The sequence below is a fragment of the Myxine glutinosa genome, chromosome 1, assembly GCF_964187855.1.
Source record: "Myxine glutinosa chromosome 1, kmMyxGlut1.1, whole genome shotgun sequence".
Classification (NCBI taxonomy): Eukaryota; Metazoa; Chordata; class Myxini; order Myxiniformes; family Myxinidae; genus Myxine; species Myxine glutinosa.
Window position 1 is genome coordinate 224,874,937 of NC_136261.1, and position 20,663 is coordinate 224,895,599.

Below are 20,663 nucleotides of genomic sequence, written 5' to 3' on the forward strand. Positions count from 1 at the left end.
GTCTTTCCGATATTCACCTTCAGACCTTTTGTCTCCATACATTCCTTCCACTTGTTCATCTTTTCCTTCAGTCCATCCATACTTTCCGCAATCAACACCAGATCATCTGCATACAACTCCCACGATAAACCCTCCTTTACGTTCTGAGCCAGCACCTCCGTCACAGCTACAAATAGTAGTGGACTTAGTACCGACCCCTGATGCACTCCCACCTTCACCTCAAACTCACCACTGTTCCCATCTTGCAATGAATATACAGATGCAATGAATAAATTAAAGGTGTCTATTTACTTCTGTCATGTCTCTATACATACACAGGATGGACAAACACTGTTCGAGACGGCATTGCCCTACAGGCTACGCCGTAAAAATATGGCTACCAAACCACGTGACTGATGTCATCGTTTGCTTTTTTTTCTCAACCAATTTATCCCTACATCACGCTCAAGAAATTTCATGCTGAGCAGATCAAGTGCTCGTCTGTTTATGACGTTATAATGAAGGCACCTATGACATCATTAACATTATTCTCCATGGGGAGTGCTTTACAATGTGCCACCTTTCATTTTTTCCATGGAGTGGTTTCAGAGATAGAGGGGCAAAGTTTTTCTGTTTTCCAAGATGCCACTCATATCACGTGACCTATGACGTCTTAATAATTATCATTGGAAAATTCCACAGGAAGATGCACTTCTATGGTGAAAATTCCATGGCAATTGGACCAATGGATGCAGAGAAAACGAATATTAAAAGGAATAATGAATAAAGCGTATTTTAAAGGGCTTTGCCATTAAAATCCCCAAAATTGTTTGTTTGTTTTTTCAAACTTTTTTTTTTCCCCCTAAAACACTTCCATCCTCAAGGATAGAAATGAGGAACCCCTGAAACCAGGAACCCCTGAAAGTTTGACCCAGCATCACTGATGAATGAACTCCTGAAAGTTTGACCCAGCATCACTGATGAATGAACTCCTAAAAGTTTGACCCAGCGTCACTGATGAATAAACTCCGAAAAGTTTGACCCAGCATCACTGATGAATGAACTCCTGAAAGTTTGACCCAGCGTCACTGATGAATAAACTCCTAAAAGTTTGACCCAGCATCACTGATGAATGAACTCCTGAAAGTTTGACCCAGCGTCACTGATGAATAAACTCCTAAAAGTTTGACCCAGCATCACTGATGAATGAACCCCTGAAAGTTTGACCCAGCGTCACTGATGAATGAATGTCACTGAATTTGCACAATTAACTTATCCTACAAGTTATCATGCTATCCCATGTTGGCACAGTCCTGCATTTCCTGAAAATGAATCCCATCCACCTTTTAAGAAAATATAATCACAAAACACAAGATAGAAATTTACTCCACAATTTATTGGTACATCAATTTTTTTTTTCCCAGGTACATCAAACTTCAAGTGCAAAGCAATATATAACAGAATGTTTCATAACTTATGATTGCAACCTCCCCATCTGCCCCCATCAAAAACCTGGCATGAAAATAAACAACAAAGTTACAGCAAATTTCAAAGTTGAGTTGCAAACATTTTTCAATGGAACAAAAGATTACATTTGATGCAGTACGGATAGATAGGTGCCCGTTCCATGTTCCCACAGTGTTTGCAACTATAGACAGCTGTTATGTGGCTTCATTTCAGTTGTTACAAAGCAATAAGTTTAAGAATGACATTTTGAGAAAGAAATTGGGTTGCAAAGTCAGATTCTTCCAGTGAAAACCCAAGTAAAGGACAAAACATTTAATTGCCATAAGTAAGTGCATCTCCAATTTCCCATTTTGTGAGCAACAACCCAAGGTATTATCCAGATAATTACTCTTTTTTTCTGCATTTCGTAAATTCTCATGTACACAAGGATTATTATCAGTCGACATCAAGGATTAATTATCAGTCGACATCAAGGAGGCTAACCCCCGCTCTAGCAGGGAAAATGGCCTTTAAAATGCATGTTGTTGTGTTGTTGTATCAAGGATTAATGGTTGTGACATTGAGCACTTGTGGGGATAACTTTGGTTTGGGGCTGCTGTAGTACAGAAAGAGTAGGCACCATGACTCTCAAGACGGTGGGTTTTGTTTAGGGTGCCTTCACATATACGGATTATTCTTACGAGTCCTTACGGATCGCCAACTCGTAGTCAATCGCAAGCATCCGTAAATAACGGAAGATGATTTTTGACATGTCAAAAGTTGTTGCGAGTTGTGACGAGTTATCTACGGATACCAGCGAGTTATTTACGGATGCTTGTGATTGATTACGAGTTGGCGATCCGTAAGGACTCGTAAGAATAATCCGTGTATGTGAAGGTTGCATTCACGACTCACGGTCAAATTACAACTTTGGGGCAGGGGAGGGAAATGTTAAATCGTTAATATGATATTGTATCAAGTACACCAGAGATTAACCGAACCAGGTTGTTCACACAAAGCCAAGAGATTAAAACAGCAGACGTATCAAGAATAATTGCAAAAAAACTTCTCCCTTCAGCGGCACTCCACATTTACCATGGATTACAGAGCCTGCATCTTCATGCACATTTCCAGATACTGAAAATGGAATGAATTGCCACCATTAACAAATTACATATGTAAAAACAATGTAATTTTTCCCCCCTTTCCAAACACTCCTTCCATCTCAAATGTTCCCAATTCAGCTGAACCTCCTTTCCTCCTTCACTCAAAACGTGATTTGCACCCCCTCCCCATCCCGCCCCTATAATATGGAATGGTCTACTACCTGGATTTTCAAAAGTAAAGGTTCCACTAAATATAAAGCTAATAGAAATGCGAAACGCAGAGGTGCGAGCAAATGATGGAGTAAACACTTAGAAGGATACGTACAACAGGCTGAAGAATCAAAACATGTCTGTTTTAGCAATTTCAAATAGACTCCTTTATTTAAAAGGTAACAAGGAAAAAAGTTTTTCTCCAGCGGTAAAAAAAAAAAAAAAATTTGTGAAGTCACATGTTTATTAAAAAAAGAAAAAAAAAAGGCCATGACCAAAAAATACACTCCTCTTGAGATTCTCACCAATGAAGACCGACTTTGGCTTTATACAGTCAACATTGTCCTTTTCTCGAATACCTATCAAATTATTAATTTAAGCTTGGTTTGGAGATTCTTGGATATCTTGACACACCTTATAGTCTAACATCCAACAACATACATCCAACAGCAGTGCCAAGCTGAATGCTACATTACAAATTATTTTTCCAGCCTCATCAAAACATTTTCGCAGGATTCAAATATGTATTTGAAGACAACGATATCAGTTTCTCAATAAAATTAAAAGTCAGGGTTTTCAGCTCAAGTTGTATTGGATCAAATGACATTGTTGGTAGCATTAAAAACAAATTTGGAAATACAGAATGAGTACACAAAGTGAAGAGCAGAAAAAAAGGGGTTTTGTAAATTAAAAGTTGATAAGAGGATATTTACTGCTGTGGGAAACAAGCTCACTGTTTTTGCTCTGAAAAATAAGGCGAATGCTAGAAATTACGGCTGTACCTCATTTCACACTGGATAAACATGCTCTTATGAACCGGGTTTGAAAGATGCATTGTTTTTCTTGCCAGTCGATACAGAGCAATAAATACTAGCCTTCAGAGCCAAGCATTCTGTTGCGTATTCGATACCAGAAACATCCTGGATAGGAATAATCTCTCTTTTACCATCACCTCTGAATTGTCAACATCCTCAAAGTGAGAAAATGTCCACAATGTATCATAGTTCTCTCGTCAAGAGAGGTTTACAAGTTCACTTGATGAGCAGCACGTAGAAGGCAAGAGCAACGCAGCAGAGAGAGACAGGGATGTGTAAACGAGTCCCGATCACCGAAGCTGAAAGGCAAAAAAAAAAGATATGTTAAAGGTGGCATCATGGCAGCAAGGTTCAGGAACAGTTCAGAAGCTGTCAACTACCACACATGTAAAGTATAGCTACGTTCAAGATGACTATCAATTAGGTCAATGCAGCCCCATGTAAACGATACAAATCATCCAGGCACTAGATTTGTTCCTGTACTTGAGTCCATTGATTTGAGAGCGTTATCTGTTAACCCTGGTGTTGGGCTAGCGGTTAGGGTGCCGGCTTAGGATCGTAGGATCCTGGGATCGAATCCCGGTCGATCGCTGAATTAACACCAGGGGGGTTGACTCAGCCTGTCATCCTTCCGAGGTCGGCTAATTGAGTACCAGTTCACTGGTAATTCCCCGTTTGTCGTTAAAGGCGGCAAAAAGGGTTGGCGTCAGGAAGGGCATCCGGCCGTAAAACATTGCTTCAAAAAGGGGACCGAAAAACAACAACAACCACGGTTCCCGAAAAAGGCCAACCCCCGCTTTGCGGGGAAAAATAGCCTCTAAAGGTGGTTTTTTATCTGCTAAGCTGGATCAATATGCTCAATAATATCATAGCTGACTGTGTGACCAGCATTATAGAAGAGCTCTACCAGCTGTCATGGTCATCTAATTTGTTGCAAAGTACAGGCCAGGCCCAATGCTAAAGTGTACAATGTTTTCCACCACTTGTATTACAGACTGTCTTGTGAAATGCTTGGGACCTTAGTACATTAGTATGCACCGTCTTGTCTGTGTTTCTCCCGTTTGTCATCCGAGGTCTCCCCGTTTGTCATGTCATTTCTCCTGTCATGTCATTTGGTTTCATAACGGAGAAACCACGCCTCATTATTGTCATAGCCAGTGAAGAGGTTTGTGTCCAAAAAGAAACAAATGAACAAACTCCCTGGCACACAAGCCTTCAATCACACCAACTCATTTGTAGACGGGTTGACTTCACCTGGGATGTAAGTTTGAGTGCCACTTCCACCATATAATAAAGAAATAGATCATAATGTGGCTGTAGACTGGAATTGTTTACTCGTTGTCTCGAGCTCCCATTGTAAATGGTACATGGCAAAACTTTTCTGAAACTCGTATTGTTTTCCAGTGTTCAATTGATTCACCTCTTCGTGGGATAGCGTGACAGTGACACACTGTCAACAGGTTGGAATTTCTCCTCGAATGTTGCCCTTTGGCTGATAAAAAACATGGAGGGAATGCAATATCCCCACCTTCAGCAAGTATACAGTACTGTTCCCACAATTTACCGGGCCCAAAAACATGACCGCGTTGAGCTGATTGTTCAAGTTCCTTTACTAACCAAATCATTGACATGTCTGTGTTGGAAGATTGAAGTTTGCCTTTCGATGAGTTGGGACTTCTTACGAATGCTTTGTAACAACGCAGATGTTATTTTCCTTCAGCCGCTATTAGGTAATTGACTGTTACCAAGCACACACTTAAAATGAAGTCATGATCAAGTCAGCGTATAAATCCAGAGGATTCCCTCCTCTGTGTGCTGCCATCCAGCTTTCCAGATCAGACAACTCACTCATCTGGAATTTCTGTGATTTCCTTCGTATCTGTCCTTATCTGTCCTTATAGGGCATCATATCTGTCCTTAAAAAAAGGAATTCAAAGTGGTACCAAAATGCATCTCGTAAAAGGTCTCAAAGGTATGTTCCAAAAGTACGTAATTAACGCACGTGAACACAGTTGGTTGATAACATGGCGCCTATTGTTAAGTTCATCAAACTCAAGTATTCTATGGCTCTGCCGACTCCTAGTAGTGGCAAAAATGGTTTCAAACCATCAGTATCGCCCTCAACTTGCACAATGTGTTATCTGCCTGCCAATCGGTGGATACATGATGGTCATCAAAATGGTCAGCAAAGCCAATTCTTTTCCTGATGACTGTTGTGAATGGTGGTATGCTCTCAAACATCGCAGGTCTACAAGTGGTCCACAGGGTTGTTGTTGTGGTTCTTGTTAGGGGTCGATTTTTGAATTGTGCACCCATTGATCAGACAGCTGCTGAACTCCACCCACATTTGTCACTCAACTCCACCCACCATGGCATACAGACAAAATAATATGGCCGTCATCTTGGTTTTCTGGTGGGCCTAAGTCATTATTCGACCTGTAGGCCTCTGCTGACTATAACCTGCCTGGGTTTCTTGCATCAAATTTCCATTGGCTTTCTGTGGGTCAAGTGTTGATTGGAAGGGGGAGAGCGTGTCTTCAAGTGTTCCGTAATATCTTAGAGTGTCTGGTCTGGCGTTATGCGGCATTTCAGGGGATGGGGCGTGTCAGGTTTATCAAAAATAGTGTTGCAAAATTTTTCAACGTAGCCATATTGGGGTTCAACAATCTGTGCCCGTGTGACGAATCAGCTCGTTCTGATACAATCGTGGATGAGAGGTGTTGAGTTAATCTTTTAATGGTGTATTAAATAAATATTTCCCAATTGGCCTGTAACCGGATTTTTAAAGCCAATTCACTCATGGTTAATGCAGGACCTGTACCCCGAATAACCTAAGAGGCAAAAGTGGACACAGGAAGTGAAATATATATACAGTATTCTAGCAGAAGTACCCGGTATTGCCGGGCGGGGAGGAGAGGGGAGGGGGGAGGGGAGGGGAACGAGGGGGAGGGGAGAAGAGGGGGGAGGGGAGAAGAGGGGGAGGGGGAGAGGGGAGAAGAGGGGGAGGGGAGAGGGGAGAAGAGGGGGAGGGGGAGGGGGAGAGGGGAAAAGAGGGGAGAAGAGGGGGGGATGGGGAGGGGAGGGGGAGGGATGGGAGGGGGAGAGGGGAGAAGAGGGGGAGGGGAGGGGGAGGGGGGGAGGGGAGGGGGAGGGGGGGAGGGGAGGGGGAGGGGGAGGGGGGAGGGGGAGGGGGGAGGTGAGGGAGGGAGAGGGGGAGGGATGGGAGGGGGAGTGGGTGGGAGGGGGGAGGGGAGTGGGTGGGAGGGGTGAGGGGAGGGGGGAGGGGGGAGGGGAGGGGGGAGGGGAGGGGAGGGGGGAGGGGAGAGTCAAGTCGGAAGTCATTGTCGTCAATTGAATGTCGCATTTATTTTTTATTCCCTGTCAAATGGCATTGGTCCCGCATTCCGAACCCGGAAGTCGGAAGTCATTGTCGTCAAATAAATGTTTCACTCTCTGTCACATGCCGTTGGTCCCATGTCAATCGGATGAAGTTGAAAAATTAACGTTACGAAGTTTCTCTGGGACGTACCGATTCCGAATATGAAGTTAAAAAATTAACGTTCCGAAATACGCTGATGATGTCATAATTTTAAAACGCGAAGTTTTTTAAATTTTAAGGTGTGCTGTAGTTGCTCTGAGACGTACTGATTCCGAATATGCCTTTGGTTTTGCTCTGCGATGAGTAGTTCTCGAGTTATAAGAGAACAAACAAACAAACAAACATACTGTTGCAGATATGAGGACTGTATTTTTTTGATTGTGCTTTATTATTAATATTGGTTATTCTGCGCCTCCTGCCTCCGGAGCTGTGTAAAGGTCAAAGGGCGTCCCATAATTAGTCCATAGAGCACCCACACCACAGCTAATCATAGAATACCCCTGTTCGATAGCTTATATCTTATTATGTGTTTTAGGGTAAGGCTGTGTCTCCCATTAATTGAAATACTCCATTGCACCAGTGAAAGAGATAGATTCCCTTCATTCCCATTCCCAAAGCCTCCATTCCCCCTTTCGTCGATTGGAAACTACCTCCGCTCCAACAATTGCCACCATTGGCCACGAGGCAGGGTTGGGGAAGAAAGGCGGGTCCCCACCTCGTCATAGAGGGGAGGAGTGAGTCAGCCCCACTCAACCAACCACGAACAAGGGGTTGGACTTGGAAAGGGTGTGGAAAGAAGCATCGAGGAGGTTCGCGAAGGTTGAGGGGTGGGGCCTATATAACCCACGGCAGGGCGTTTTCCAAAAGGAGATGAGATGAGCTTTTACCGAAACTGCGAGAGAAGTCCAGAGTGGAGATGAGATGAGCTTTTACCGAAACTGCGAGAGCAGTCCAGAGTTGAGATGAGATGAGCTTTTACCGAAACTGTGAGAGAAGTCCAGAGTTGAGCTGCAGATCGAGCCACCGAAACTGCGAGAGAAGTCCAGAGTTGAGCTGCAGATCGAGCCACCGAAACTGCGAGAGAACTCCAGAGTTGAGCTGCAGATCGAGCCACCGCAACTGCAGCCACAGCAGCGTGAGGCCTGGACGGCAGTTTGGAGCAGGGCCGCGAAGGGGCGGCGGCTGCCCAACGAGTCGATCGGGGCAGGACTAGTTGGACCTCCCTATCCCGCCAGCCATCCATCGCCCGCCAGTCCTATCATCATTCCCGTGTAAGTGTGCTCGTAGTCTGTCTTTTGGCTTGTCCCTGGGTAGTAACAATAAGTCTGTATAAGCTAGTATTTTCACTGTGTCACCTGCGTCTCATGTGCTTGTAAATAAACGTGACTGCTGTCTTTTTGCTTATGTGTGTGAATAGTAAATCAATTTAGTAGTATTTCCAACCTTTCTTTGCCTTCGTTTTCCTCTTTGCATTCGGTCGCTTTAGAGTTTTCCCGATTGAATAGCGGTGGCGCGATCCGGCCAAAGTTTGGGGCAAATCGGGTATTAGTCGGGGAATAACTGTTCGAGTCGCGGAGCCTCCGCTCGGCAAATATAACATCTTTAACCGCGTCCGTAACAATACTTTACTGCTTTATATAGATAGATATATATATACATACAGACTTGGCATTTAATATGGAATATATTTTTTTTCTTCACTTGGGTTTACTTTCTTAACTCAGTATATCAATCTGGTGAGTTTCTTTTACACTTTGGTGATTTATTTGTTAAAAGAACCATGTCACTGATTGTCTGTCGCAGCAAGAAGTCAACAACAGAATTATATCACAGGTGGCGTGGCAAAATGTACGGACAGGTGCATTTGATGATTGGCTTCACAGTCAGGTATACAAAGGTTGTTGCGTTCTGTATTAGTGGAAAACAACTGCTGCACGTCTCCAAAAGTTATTGCCGCTTCCTCTGGAGATGGTCCGTCAACTCGACAATGCTGTTTGTCATGGAGTGGTGGCTTTACGAAATTACGGCATGAAACAGCGTGCTATTGCTCGGCAGTATGGCATCACTCAAGGTCAGGTGTCAAAGATCCTGAAACGAAATGCTCAGAGGGGTGTCCTACTCCAATACCGAGGCCAGGACGTCCCCGCAGAACCACAAGGAGGGATGATCGCCAGCTGCACCAGTTAGTCCGCAATGGCCGTACCAAGTCAGCTAATCGGCTTAGGGCTGAGTGGCAGCAACTGACAAATGTGCCTGTATCCAAAAGGCTAGTCAACCAACGACTGGTTCAAGCAGGCTATCGTGCCAGGCGTCCCCTGAGAAAGCCACGCCTGACCAGACAACACCGCCAGCGCTGATTGCAGTGGGCCAGAGAGCACCGTCAATGGCAGCCAGGACACTGGAATCACGTGATCTTCAGTGACAAGTCTTATTTGTGACAAGTATTATTTGGAGAGAGATGAGGTGTGGAAGAAGAGTGGTGTGCTGGTCTCATCAATGTCCACCAATCGGTTGGTTTTAGGAGAATGTATTAAGTATCATTAGGAAGAAGAAATCTGTCTAATAAGCTTGGGTATTCAGGCAGGCGGTATTCGGGGAGAGTGATGATGCCGAAAGTGACTTTGAAGGTTTCCGCCTTTCGGGACTTGTGTAATCCAACCTCAGCTCAGTGGTGCCATCTGTCTACAGTTACATGACTTTTATCTTTCACACTGTACGTACTGTACCACATATTCATTTTGGGCTGTCATTTCGTCGTCGATACTTGGTTATCTCAATCAATATCCGGTTGTATATTTTATCATTTATTTTATCATGTGAGACAGAAAAGAAAGTTGCAGCAAAGTTGTAAATACATTTTATAAAGCCAATTTAGGTAATTTCCGGTCTCATTTGTCATTTTTGAGCTACCCAGACTGTTTTCTAAGCTTTTTTCCCCTTGTTTATGACCTGAAGAATCATTTATTATTCTGACAACCAGTTGCACATATTATTCCTTGCTTGATGCTCAGCATTTAAAAAGGATCGAGCATGGACTTCTGTGCACAAGTGATTCTTCTACATTGAAATATCGTTCCAAAAACGATGTGCTTCCCCTTCTCTCCCCATCTTGTCTACCGCTCCCCTTTTTATATACTTTGGTTCTTTGTCTGTTTGATTTGTTTGTGTGATAGATGTTAGCTCTTTCAGGAGCCTCGATTATGTATACGGGAAAAAAAAGGAAAAAAAAAGTCTAGATTTCTGGTCTATCATCAAGATGGCCGCGTCCGAGTGCGCAGACAAGTGCATGAAGCCTACAACAAAGATTGTATAGTGCCAAGAGTCCAAGCTGGAGGTGGTGGGGTGACCGTTTGGGCTGCTTTTCATGCAGGGGGCAAAACTGACCTGGTTGTTCTGAATGGAAACCTGAACCAGTTCAAGTACAGGGCCATTCTGGAAGAAACATTGCTTCCATTTGCTCGTGCAGCCTTTCGAGGAAACTTTGTCTTCCAAGATGACAATGCACGGCCTCATCATGCTCGCATGATCCAACACTTTCTTGCTGACCGTGGTGTAGAGCATATGGAGTGGCCTGCCATGTCCCCGGATATGAATCCGATAGAGAACTTGTGGGCAGAATTAACGCGTCAAATCGACCACTTGGACCAGCAGCCGACCTCTGTGCGTGAATTGCAGCAGGCTATTGTCACTGCATGGCAAGCGATTCCTGTCCAAACCTTGGCAAATCTCGTGAACAGCATGCCTCAACGTGTACGTGCTCTCCTGAATGCTCGTGGGGGTTACACGAAGTACTGAACTGTAATTTTACTGTCCGTAATCCCAGTCGTAATATAACTTTTGTTTTTGTTTAAAAAATATTTGGCTAATGTGCAAAATAAAGAGATACTTCTGGAAAACGTACAGAAGTTTAACACTACTGTCCATGAATTGAGTTCGATATCAGTTTACATCACTTTCAAGGATCAATTTATTTGTTTCGAAATGTCAAATGTGGTTTTTGTTTCTTTTAAAGGTCACATTAACAAAATCTAGAATAATTTCAACATAATTCCAATGAACTTTTGGTTCTAAGACATCTTGAAAAGTAAGTCCACCCCCACAAAAAAAATATTCCATATTAAATGCCAAGTCTGTATCTATAGTTACATTTGTGGTAGGGATGAAACACCGAAGGGAAGTCAGGATTATGTAAATTAACATGGACCGTGTGACGCGAAGAAGAAGCCTACCTCGATGTACGTAAGCAGGGTAAACGTTCAGGTTAAGAGTGTTTGCATGACGCCATAAGGGGCGTGGCTTTTGTGTTAATTAGTTCTCGGGCATAATATTAATAAACTCCAGTGTGTAATTGGCCCCCTGTGATTTTTTTCCTATGTTCTTACAAAAACTCAGCCAGCCATGCAATCGACCTCATTGCTACAACAACACCGGCAAGCCTGACAAACACTGCACATTTCATAGGGCACATTCCCGAATGCACAGCCGAACAAACCCGGCCCAGCCGAACATTCCTGAACGGCGGCTAGACTCCGCCTCCAAGGACCATAGGAGGCTAGACTCCACCTTGAGGACTCGTAACGGAGAAACCACGCCCTAAGCTTCGTGACTGGTTAAGGCGCCATGGGATGATGTAATGGGACGTCAGGATTGGTCGGGGAGTGACGTCAGCGAGGGAAAAAGGAGGATGCGCTCTCCACCCCTAGCTCTCGTTCTGGCACTGGTGCAAGCGGTCGCATTGTACTGGCTTCGGCTTCGTGGTGGTACTGGCTTCGTGGTGGGCGGTCGCTTGACTCGTGTGCGCTTGGGGAGAGGACATTCTGAGCTTTGTGGAGCCTTTGTCCAGTGAAGGAGTGGCTCCTGTTCGACGCAGTGCTCTTCGGGGAGGTTGTGGCCACGCTGCGCTTCCTCATCGAGGAGTGAGAGGAGGACGTTTTGCCGCCGCTTCACGGCTAAGATGTTGTGTGGCAGTTCATGCCATTTTGAGCGTTTCCCCCGCGGAGACTCGGGGTCCCTTTGCATTCGTCCTCATCGGAGCAAGGCTTAGTATTGGCCAACTCACCACACCATTTTATTTTCTTTCATTTCTCCATGTGTTTTCATTTTATTTTCATTTTCTCCATTTTATTTCCACACCATTTTCTCCATGGACCCAGATGGAATTAAAGGAAGATGGAAGAAATATATGGAAATGCTGTTGAATGCAGAGAATGAATGGGATGGCAACATAGAGAGTAACCCAGTTTTAGGACCGGCAGAGAAGATAACTGAGAAGGAAGTTGAGGAAGCGATAAAAGCAATGAAGAGTAGAAAAGCGGGAGGGCCGACGGGAGTTGTGGGAGATATGTTGAAGGCAGCAGGAAGTTGGAGTGTGAAGAGAATGACAGAGATCTGTAATCTCGTGGTGAAAGAAGGCCGCATTCCAGTGGATTTGGAACTGAGTACCATCGTCCCTCTATACAAGGGGAAAGGTGACCCTCTGGACTGTAGCTTGTATCGAACGATAAAGTTATTGGAGCATGGAATGAAGGTATTGGAAAGGGTGTTGGAAAGGAGTAAAAGGACAAAAGTGAAGATCGACGAAATGCAGTTTGGATTTATGCCAGGAAGAGGAATGACAGCCTCACTTTTTATTGTGAGGCAGTTGCAGGAGAAGTACATGGAGAAGAGGAAGAAGTTGTTTCTTGGGTTTGTTGATCTGGAGAAAGCATTAGATAGGGTTCCACGCGAAGTAGTGACATGGGCAATGAGGAAGTTAGGAGTGGAGGAATCGTTGATCAGAGTAGTGATGGCAATGTACGAAAGAGCGTGCACAGCTGTAAGGACGAAGGACGGGAACCTCGGTTACGTGCTCAGGTGGTGGCGAGGTATCGGGAGTTGAGGCCTGCAACCTTGGTTCGGGGAGTCAAACCCAGCTGGTGGTCATGGACGGTTGACGGCCCACGTGATTCAGTCATTCCTGGACCAGTCACGTGGTTATAGGCAATATAATACCAAAGACATAGAAGTGGGAGAAATAACCCATCCGTAAGGAAGGGTACTTTGCTAGTACAGTCAAACCTCGCCATCCACATGTCCACGATTTCGCTTATCTGCGCTTACCTTTTAGACACCCTTTCTCTCCCTCTGTGCCAATACTCCCACATATCTGTGGAAAATTGAACTACTCCCACCTTAACCTCGTTGGGTTTTCACACAAGTTTTTAAAACACTTGAACATTTTTGGATGACAGTATTTTCCTTAATTTAACATTGTGTGTTAAATTATAAAACTGTACCGTACAGCCAAAAAATGTAAAAATTTGAAATGTTGCATTCTGCATCTTCCGGTATCATGGTGCAACGTTGAAAAAAAAAAAAAGAAACCCCGCCATCTTAAACTCGTTCGGTTTCCATAACTTTTTAAACACTTCCATGAGGATGCAACATAACAAAAGGAACAGTATAAAGAAACAAAATAATCTCTGACGAAAACGAAGGATCGTGATCGTGGTGAAACAACAACAACAACAACAACAACAACAACAACAACAACAACAAGCATTTTAAGGCCATTTTCCCTGCAAGAGCGGGGTCCTTATGCGGGTTAGCCTTGCGGTCCCCATGACAATCTTCTCCATTTTGCCCTATTTTCTGCATCTCCCCTTGTTAACCCCCTTGCTCGCATTTCTTCTTCGACCATCTTTAGCCAAATATGGTGGTGAATTGAAATAAGAAAATGATCATGGTGAAGAAGAAGAACCCTGTGTTCATTTTCATCGTTCTGTTGCGTAGGAGATTCATATTAGAGATGCCACAGACGGCACTTGCAACCGCTGCCAGGCTGTGTCCACACACAACAAAACATGTTACAGAAGACTGTGCAGTCCTGTCTTCACTAAAGCAAGTTCAAATCATAATAGACGTGAAGGAACTGTGGGTCACTCCTTGGAGATCGATCACAATACTGTGCTGTACTGCACAGGTACACTAAGCAGAAAAAGCTTCTTATTGATGGTAAATGTTACATATTTGATCTTGTTTTGCTCAATTGTTCTATTTTTTAAAATTTATTAATGATTTTTGGACTTGAGTTTTGTGAGGCTGGAACGTATCTCATTGACTTGCATGTTATTGTTAGAAGCAATTTGCCGTTTAAGATTTTGCCATTCGCCGAGTTTTACAGGAACATAAACCCCTACAGATGGCAAGGTTTTACTGTAGAATGCAATAAAAATAAACACCATTTTGTAATTTGACTCTTTGCTGGTCAGACCAACAACAATCATAACACCCCTTGCTTACACCCAACATTAAACACAACAGGAAACATTGCTGCATGAGGAAGAAGCATCACATTATTGTCTCATATCTGTCCTTAAACAACTCCAAAGCATTACCTTTATACAGTACCCCCCAGAAGCCTTGCTTCTCAGCAAGCAACCAGCGCTTGAGACGAGGAACCTTGCTCAAGTAAGCACACGTGCACACAAGTAGGACACCAAATATCAGCAGCCCATCCAGGGAGTATACTGCAAACAATGCAACAGTAAAGATTTTAAAAAACACCAGGGTTGGGATAATAGAAAGAAAAAAATGAGATAATAACAGAGTGAACCAGTTTTTACACCAAAAGGGCCGGCATTGAAATAGCGGCATTGCCGACTGACCCCCATTCACACCAATGACTTATGCCGCAAAATTGCTCGCAAATACGGCACTTTCAAAATGACACAATCCGCCCCAAAATGCTCGGTGAGAATGCGCAGAAACCCCAGGAAGCTAAAGACTTTAGGGTGAAACAAAGTATATGATGTGTCCATGATAAGGATTGTGACTTGGAATGGCTCACCAAGCTTCTTAAAGATACTTGGGAAAGTACCTGAGAGAAAGGGCCGGACCTCTGCACATCAAAAGACTTGGATAACTTTCTCAGCTCACCGGACGGACACCTGCTCGTGTTACACAACCTCCGATTGACACGAGCGAGAGAATTGGCTGTGCTCGCTCTTCTGGAACGGAGAGTATTCCTTGTGCATTGAACTGCAGTGTTATACAACTACTTTTCATAAATTATGCTGTGGATGTGTCGATGGGAGAATTATAAGATTCTCTAAAATAACACAAAACAAGAAGACGTCATGCAAAGCATGATACCTGCAAAATCCACACCTCCACAGAATAAAAGGTTGCCATGGATAGTTGAATACATCAAATTGTCCATTTCATTAAGAATAAAATTGACGATCTTAATCAAAGCAGAGCTTCGATTTGGATTAAAATTGATAATTTTTCAGATGAAAATTGATGATTTTGGAAGTTTGACCTAGAGTTGACCTTTGACTTTTTAATAGTTGGTTACCCAATTCAGTGATGCACTATTAAATTGCTGTTTAATTTTCAGGTTAACCGGATGAAAAGTGACTTTCAGATGAAAATTGATGATTTTAGAAGTTTGACCTAGAGTTGACCTCAAAAATAGTTTATTTCCCAATTTAGTAACTCAATATGCAAATGCTGTTCAACTTTCAAGTCAATCGGAGGAAAAATGGCAATTTAAAAAATATGACCTCAAGATGACCTTTGAACTCCAGCAATAGGCTTCTTCCTTATGACCAACTCTACCATCTGGTGAAGTTTCATGAAGAACAGTTTAAATTGTGACCTATAGGCGATTGACAGACAGAATAATGCACAAGAACAACCAATATACTGTACTTGAAAAATCTTATGAATATGAGAGTAATTAGACCATGTAGTGAATAGTCGACTTGATTTTTGTTACTTACTCCAAGATACCGTTTTTTTCCATGTCCGATTTAATTTTCTGTTTCAAGTCACCAATTCCGGATGTTTTCCATGATTGTTGAAATATCACTGGCTCGACAAGGAATGCAATTGCCTATTCAACAATGTTGCAAGTTGAACCTGGGATGTATTTGTTTTGTCGATACAAATATGGGCTTCGGGAGGAGGTAAGTGACAGAGGACAACAAATTCACAGCATGAAAGAGAATCAAAGGGACGAGGCAGCTGGACCGGCAGATAAGGAAAAGGGTGAGGGAAAGGAGTGGGGGTTGTGTTTGAACGTGTGTGACCTGGGTGGACAGGAGAAAGAGGGACGAGATAAGTTAGGCAATGTAAAACTGAATCTACCTGCCTACCTGAGGTGGGATTTTGGTTGCTATGTTGTGCAAGTATTCCCAGAATGATGACTACACTGAGAAACATGCATGGACACAAATAATAGCAGAACAAATGTTGGTCAGAGGTTTCAATTCCAACTTCATACCCATAGGGACTCGCAACCCGTATATTATACCAAAAGGGGCATGACCATTTAGCCATCCTGATTCTTAATGTGTATCAGCTAGTCCTTCACAATATTGGGCATTTTTAATGAGTAATTTAAGCCTATTGTTGGCTTGCACACACCTCTCACCTGTCTAGCCTTGATTCACATCTTGATCCAGCTATAAAGATCCAGGAGGGGGGAGGATGAGGAGGAGGGGGGGAGGAAGAGGGATGATGAGGAGGAGGAGGGGAGGAGGGATGATGACTGATGAGGAGCAGGAGGGGAGGTGGGGTGATGAGGAGGGGGAGGTGGGATGATGAGGAGGAGGAGGGGGAGGTGGGATGATGAGGAGGAGGAGGGGAGGGGGGATGATGAGGAGGGGGGAGGAGGGATGCTGAGGAGGAGGGGGGGAGGAGGGATGATGAGGAGCAGGAGGGGAGGTGGGATGATGAGGAGAAGGAGGGGAGGTGGGATGATGAGGAGAGGGGAGGAGGAATGATGAGGAGGGGGGAGGAGGAATGATGAGGAGGGGAGGAGGGATGATGAGGTGGAGGAGGGAAGAGGGATGATGAGGAGGAGGGAGGAGGGATGATGAGGTGGAGGAGGGAAGAGGGATGATGAGGAGGAGGGGAGGAGGGGAAGGGATGATGAGGAGGAGGGGGAGGAGGGGGAGGGATGATGAGGAGGAGGGGGAGGAGGAGCGGGATGATGAGGAGGGGGGGAGGAGGAGAGGAATGATGAGGAGGTGGTGACAGGAGGAGGAGGGGCAGGAGGAGGAGGGGGCAGGAGGAGGGGAGGGGGAGGGGGAGGCGGGAGAGGGGGAAGGAGGGGGGAGGGATGATGAGGGATGATGAGGAGGGATGATGATGAGGAGGAGGAATGATGAGATGATGAGGTGAGGAGGAGGATGAGGGACAAGGGTCGAGAGAGGACATGAGGAGGGGGACAAGAGGATGAGGAGGGGGAACAAGAGGATGAGGCGGGACAAGAGGATGAGGAGGGGGGACAAGAGGATGAGGAGGGGGGACAAGAGGCTGAGGAGGGGGGACAAGAGGCTGAGGAGGGGGACAAGAGGCTGAGGAGGGGGGACAAGAGGATGAGGAGGGGGGACAAGAGGATGAGGAGGGGGGACAAGAGGATGAGGGGGGGACAAGAGGATGAGGAGGGGGGACAAGAGGCTGAGGAGGGGGGACAAGAGGCTGAGGAGGGGGGACAGAGAGGATGAGGAGGGGGGACAAGAGGATGAGGAGGGGGGACAAGAGGATGAGGAGGGGGGACAAGAGGATGAGGAGGGGGGACAAGAGGATGAGGGGGGGGACAAGAGGATGAGGAGGGGGGGACAAGAGGATGAGGAGGGGGAACAAGAGGATGAGGAGGGGGGACAAGAGGATGAGGGGGGACAAGAGGCGCGGAGGGGGGACAAGAGGACGCGGAGGGGGGACAAGAGGACGCGGAGGGGGGACAAGAGGACGCGGAGGGGGACAAGAGGACGAGGAAGGGGGGACAAGAGGACGAGGAGGGGGGACAAGAGGACGAGGAGGGGGGACAAGAGGACGAGGAGGGGGGACAAGAGGATGAGGAGGGGGGACAAGAGGATGAGGAGGGGGGGACAAGAGGACGAGGAGGGGGGACAAGAGGATGAGGAGGGGGCCAAGAGGACGAGGAGGAGGGACAAGAGGACGAGGAGGGGGGACAAGAGGACGAGGAGGGGGGACAAGAGGACGAGGAGGGGGGACAAGAGGACGAGGAGGGGGGACAAGAGGACGAGGAGAGGGGACAAGAGGACGAGGAGGGGGACAAGAGGACGAGGGAGGACAAGGGGGTGAGGGAGGACAAGGGGGTGAGGGAGGACAAGGGGGTGAGGGAGGACAAGGGGGTGAGGGAGGACAAGAGGGGTGAGGAGGAACAAGGGGATGAGGAGGACAAGGGGATGAGGGGGACAAGGGGCTGAGGGGACAAGGGGCTGAGGGGGACAAGGGGCTGAGGGGGGACAAGGGGATGAGGGGGACAAGGGGATGAGGAGGACAAGGGGCTGAAGGGGACAAGGGGCTGAGTGGGTCTAGGGGCTGAGGGGGACAAGGGGCTGAGGGGGGACAAGGGGCTGAGGGGGGACAAGGGGCTGAGGGGGCCAAAGGCTGAGGGGGGACAAAGGGCTGAGGGGGGACAAAGGGCTGAGGGGGGACAAAGGGCTGAGGGGGGACAAAGGGCTGAGGGGGGACAAAGGGCTGAGGGGGAACAAGGGGCTGAGGGAGGACAAGGGGCTGAGGGAGGACAAGGGGCTGAGGGAGGACAAGGGGCTGAGGGGGGGACAAGGGGATGAGGAGGGGGCAAGGGGGACGAGGAGGGGACAAGGGGATGAGGAGGGGACAAGGGCTGAGGGGGACAAGGGGATGAGGAGGGGACAAGGGGATGAGGGAGAAGGGGTGGGAGAGGGACAATGGGGTGGGGGAGGAACAAGGGGGTGGGGGAGGAACAAGGGGGGTGGGGGAGGGACAAGGGTGTGGGGGATGGACAAGGGGGTGGGGGGAGGGACAAGGGGGTGGGGGAGGGACAAGGTGGTGGGGGGGACAAGGGGGGGGGAGGGACAAGGGGGTGGGGGGGAGGATCAAGGGGGTGAGGGGGAGGGAGGAGAGAAGGGGAGGGAGGAGAGAAGGGGAGGGAGGAGAGAAGGGGAGGGAGGAGAGAAGGGGGCGGGAGGAGAGAAGGGGAGGGAGGAGAGAAGGGGAGGGAGGAGAGAAGGGGAGGGAGGAGAGAAGGGGAGGTGGAGAGGGAGGGAGGGGAGAGGAGGAATGGGGGGGGGGGTAGGGGGCAGGAGGGGGAAGGAGGGGAGAGAGAGTATGGGGGGGGATAGGAGGGAGATGGGGTGGGGTGGGGTGGGATAGGAGGGAGATGGGGGTGGGGTGGGGTGGGGAGGGGTGGGTGGGGTGGGTGGGTCGGGGGTGGGGGGAAAGGGGGAGGGAGGCGCCTAATAGTTATACTAACAGTAATACCATTACCAATACCTTGCACCGGCTCTGTTCAAAACATTGTGATGAGAATTAATTTTGGGAGACATACCATGATGAAGTTGCTTGTATGAAAGTAAAGCATAACAAGAACAAATTATTATAATAACTATAAGTGTATTTAGGAGACTATAAAGGTTTAAAAATCGTACAAATGCCCCTGGAACAACCCCACCATCACAGTCACGGAATGATTTGGATGGAACCACTATTGGAGAAGGTTAATGGTATCTAATCAGTTCTCTCAAATGGATTCGGCAAATCATCGATTAAAACACACAAGACATGATTGACACTTTCAATCGGGGTTAAGATCAAACAACAACGCCGTAAAAACTACTCTTCTTCCTCATAAATTGCACAAATAAACGAGCAATTGCACGATCAATCTGGTTAACTACATTCACATTAAAAAAGCTGAAGTACAGACAAGATTCCAGTCAAATCTAAAGGGTTCTCCGATAAAAAACAAAACAAAAAAAAAACGAGCATTTAAACACGTAATTTGTTAACTCACCGTTTGCCATTTTCCGACTCGATATTTCTCCGCCGATTTACAAAAAGATCTTCTGTTTCCTTTCCTACAAGACCATGTCAACTTTGAGGCCTTCAAAGCTAAAAATCCTGCAGCTGGAGCACATAACAAGCTCTTTCTTCATTCGTCGGTTTACCGCTGTGTAAAGTGCTCTGTGATTGGTGCATTTTCAACACCACGTCGGTGATTGGTCAACTAGTTTCGACGTGGCGAGGTTGTGTCTTTCCGTAAATGATAGGTGACATGCTTTGCTTATGTTATATACATGACTAAAGAAATGTGTAAAATATGTACAACATCAATCTGTCTTTCGAGCTGCATTGCATTCCATCTCGTTATCACTTTCATACCAACACTTCCTGTTTCGAACAGAAAACACACACACACACACACACACACACACACAACACACACACACACACACACACACACACACACACACACACACACACACACACACACACACACACACACACACACACACACACACACACACACACACACACACACACACACACACACACACACACACACACACACACACACACACCTAGAATATTGTGCACGCATATTTTGCTTCATTTCATTACTCATCACTTACAATGATGTGATTGCAAAGACTCATGAAAAAGTCCCCAAAAAAACCCAAAAAGTCAAAGCAGGACAACCAAATGGATTGTAAATCTTTAATTCAATTAAAAATTTAGTGTTAATTTAGCGTTAAATTATTGAAAACAATACCATATGTTACACAGAGATAAAAATCAAATGTACAATATCGTATAATAATAATAATATCGATACAATAAAATATTTAAATTGGAAATAGTTTTGAACAATACTCTTAATGTGTTTACTCCATCGGCTTTGCCTCCATTTGGAGAACCACCCGGAGGTTTACCGCGGTTTCACCGCAT

At 45.9% G+C, this 20,663-nt stretch overlaps 1 protein-coding gene across 2 annotated transcripts in view; it reads right to left on the minus strand.

The window, feature by feature from the left end:
• Nucleotides 1–1,356: 1,356 nt before the first annotated feature.
• The window catches only part of TMEM167B (transmembrane protein 167B), a 23,461-nt gene continuing 4,154 nt past the window's right edge, over nt 1,357–20,663 (minus strand). The window contains exons 1-3 of one of the 2 annotated variants that reach the window (XM_078784335.1): nt 19,729–19,880; nt 14,312–14,443; nt 1,357–3,855 (exon numbers count right to left, since the gene is read on the minus strand). In XM_078784335.1, the coding sequence (XP_078640461.1) occupies nt 3,773–3,855; nt 14,312–14,443; nt 19,729–19,738 (225 nt within the window). In that variant the 5' untranslated portion in view covers nt 19,739–19,880 and the 3' untranslated portion in view covers nt 1,357–3,772. Of the gene's footprint in view, nt 3,856–14,311; nt 14,444–19,728; nt 19,881–20,663 lie in introns of those variants that run through there. The other variant, XM_078784334.1, reaches the window with a different exon arrangement.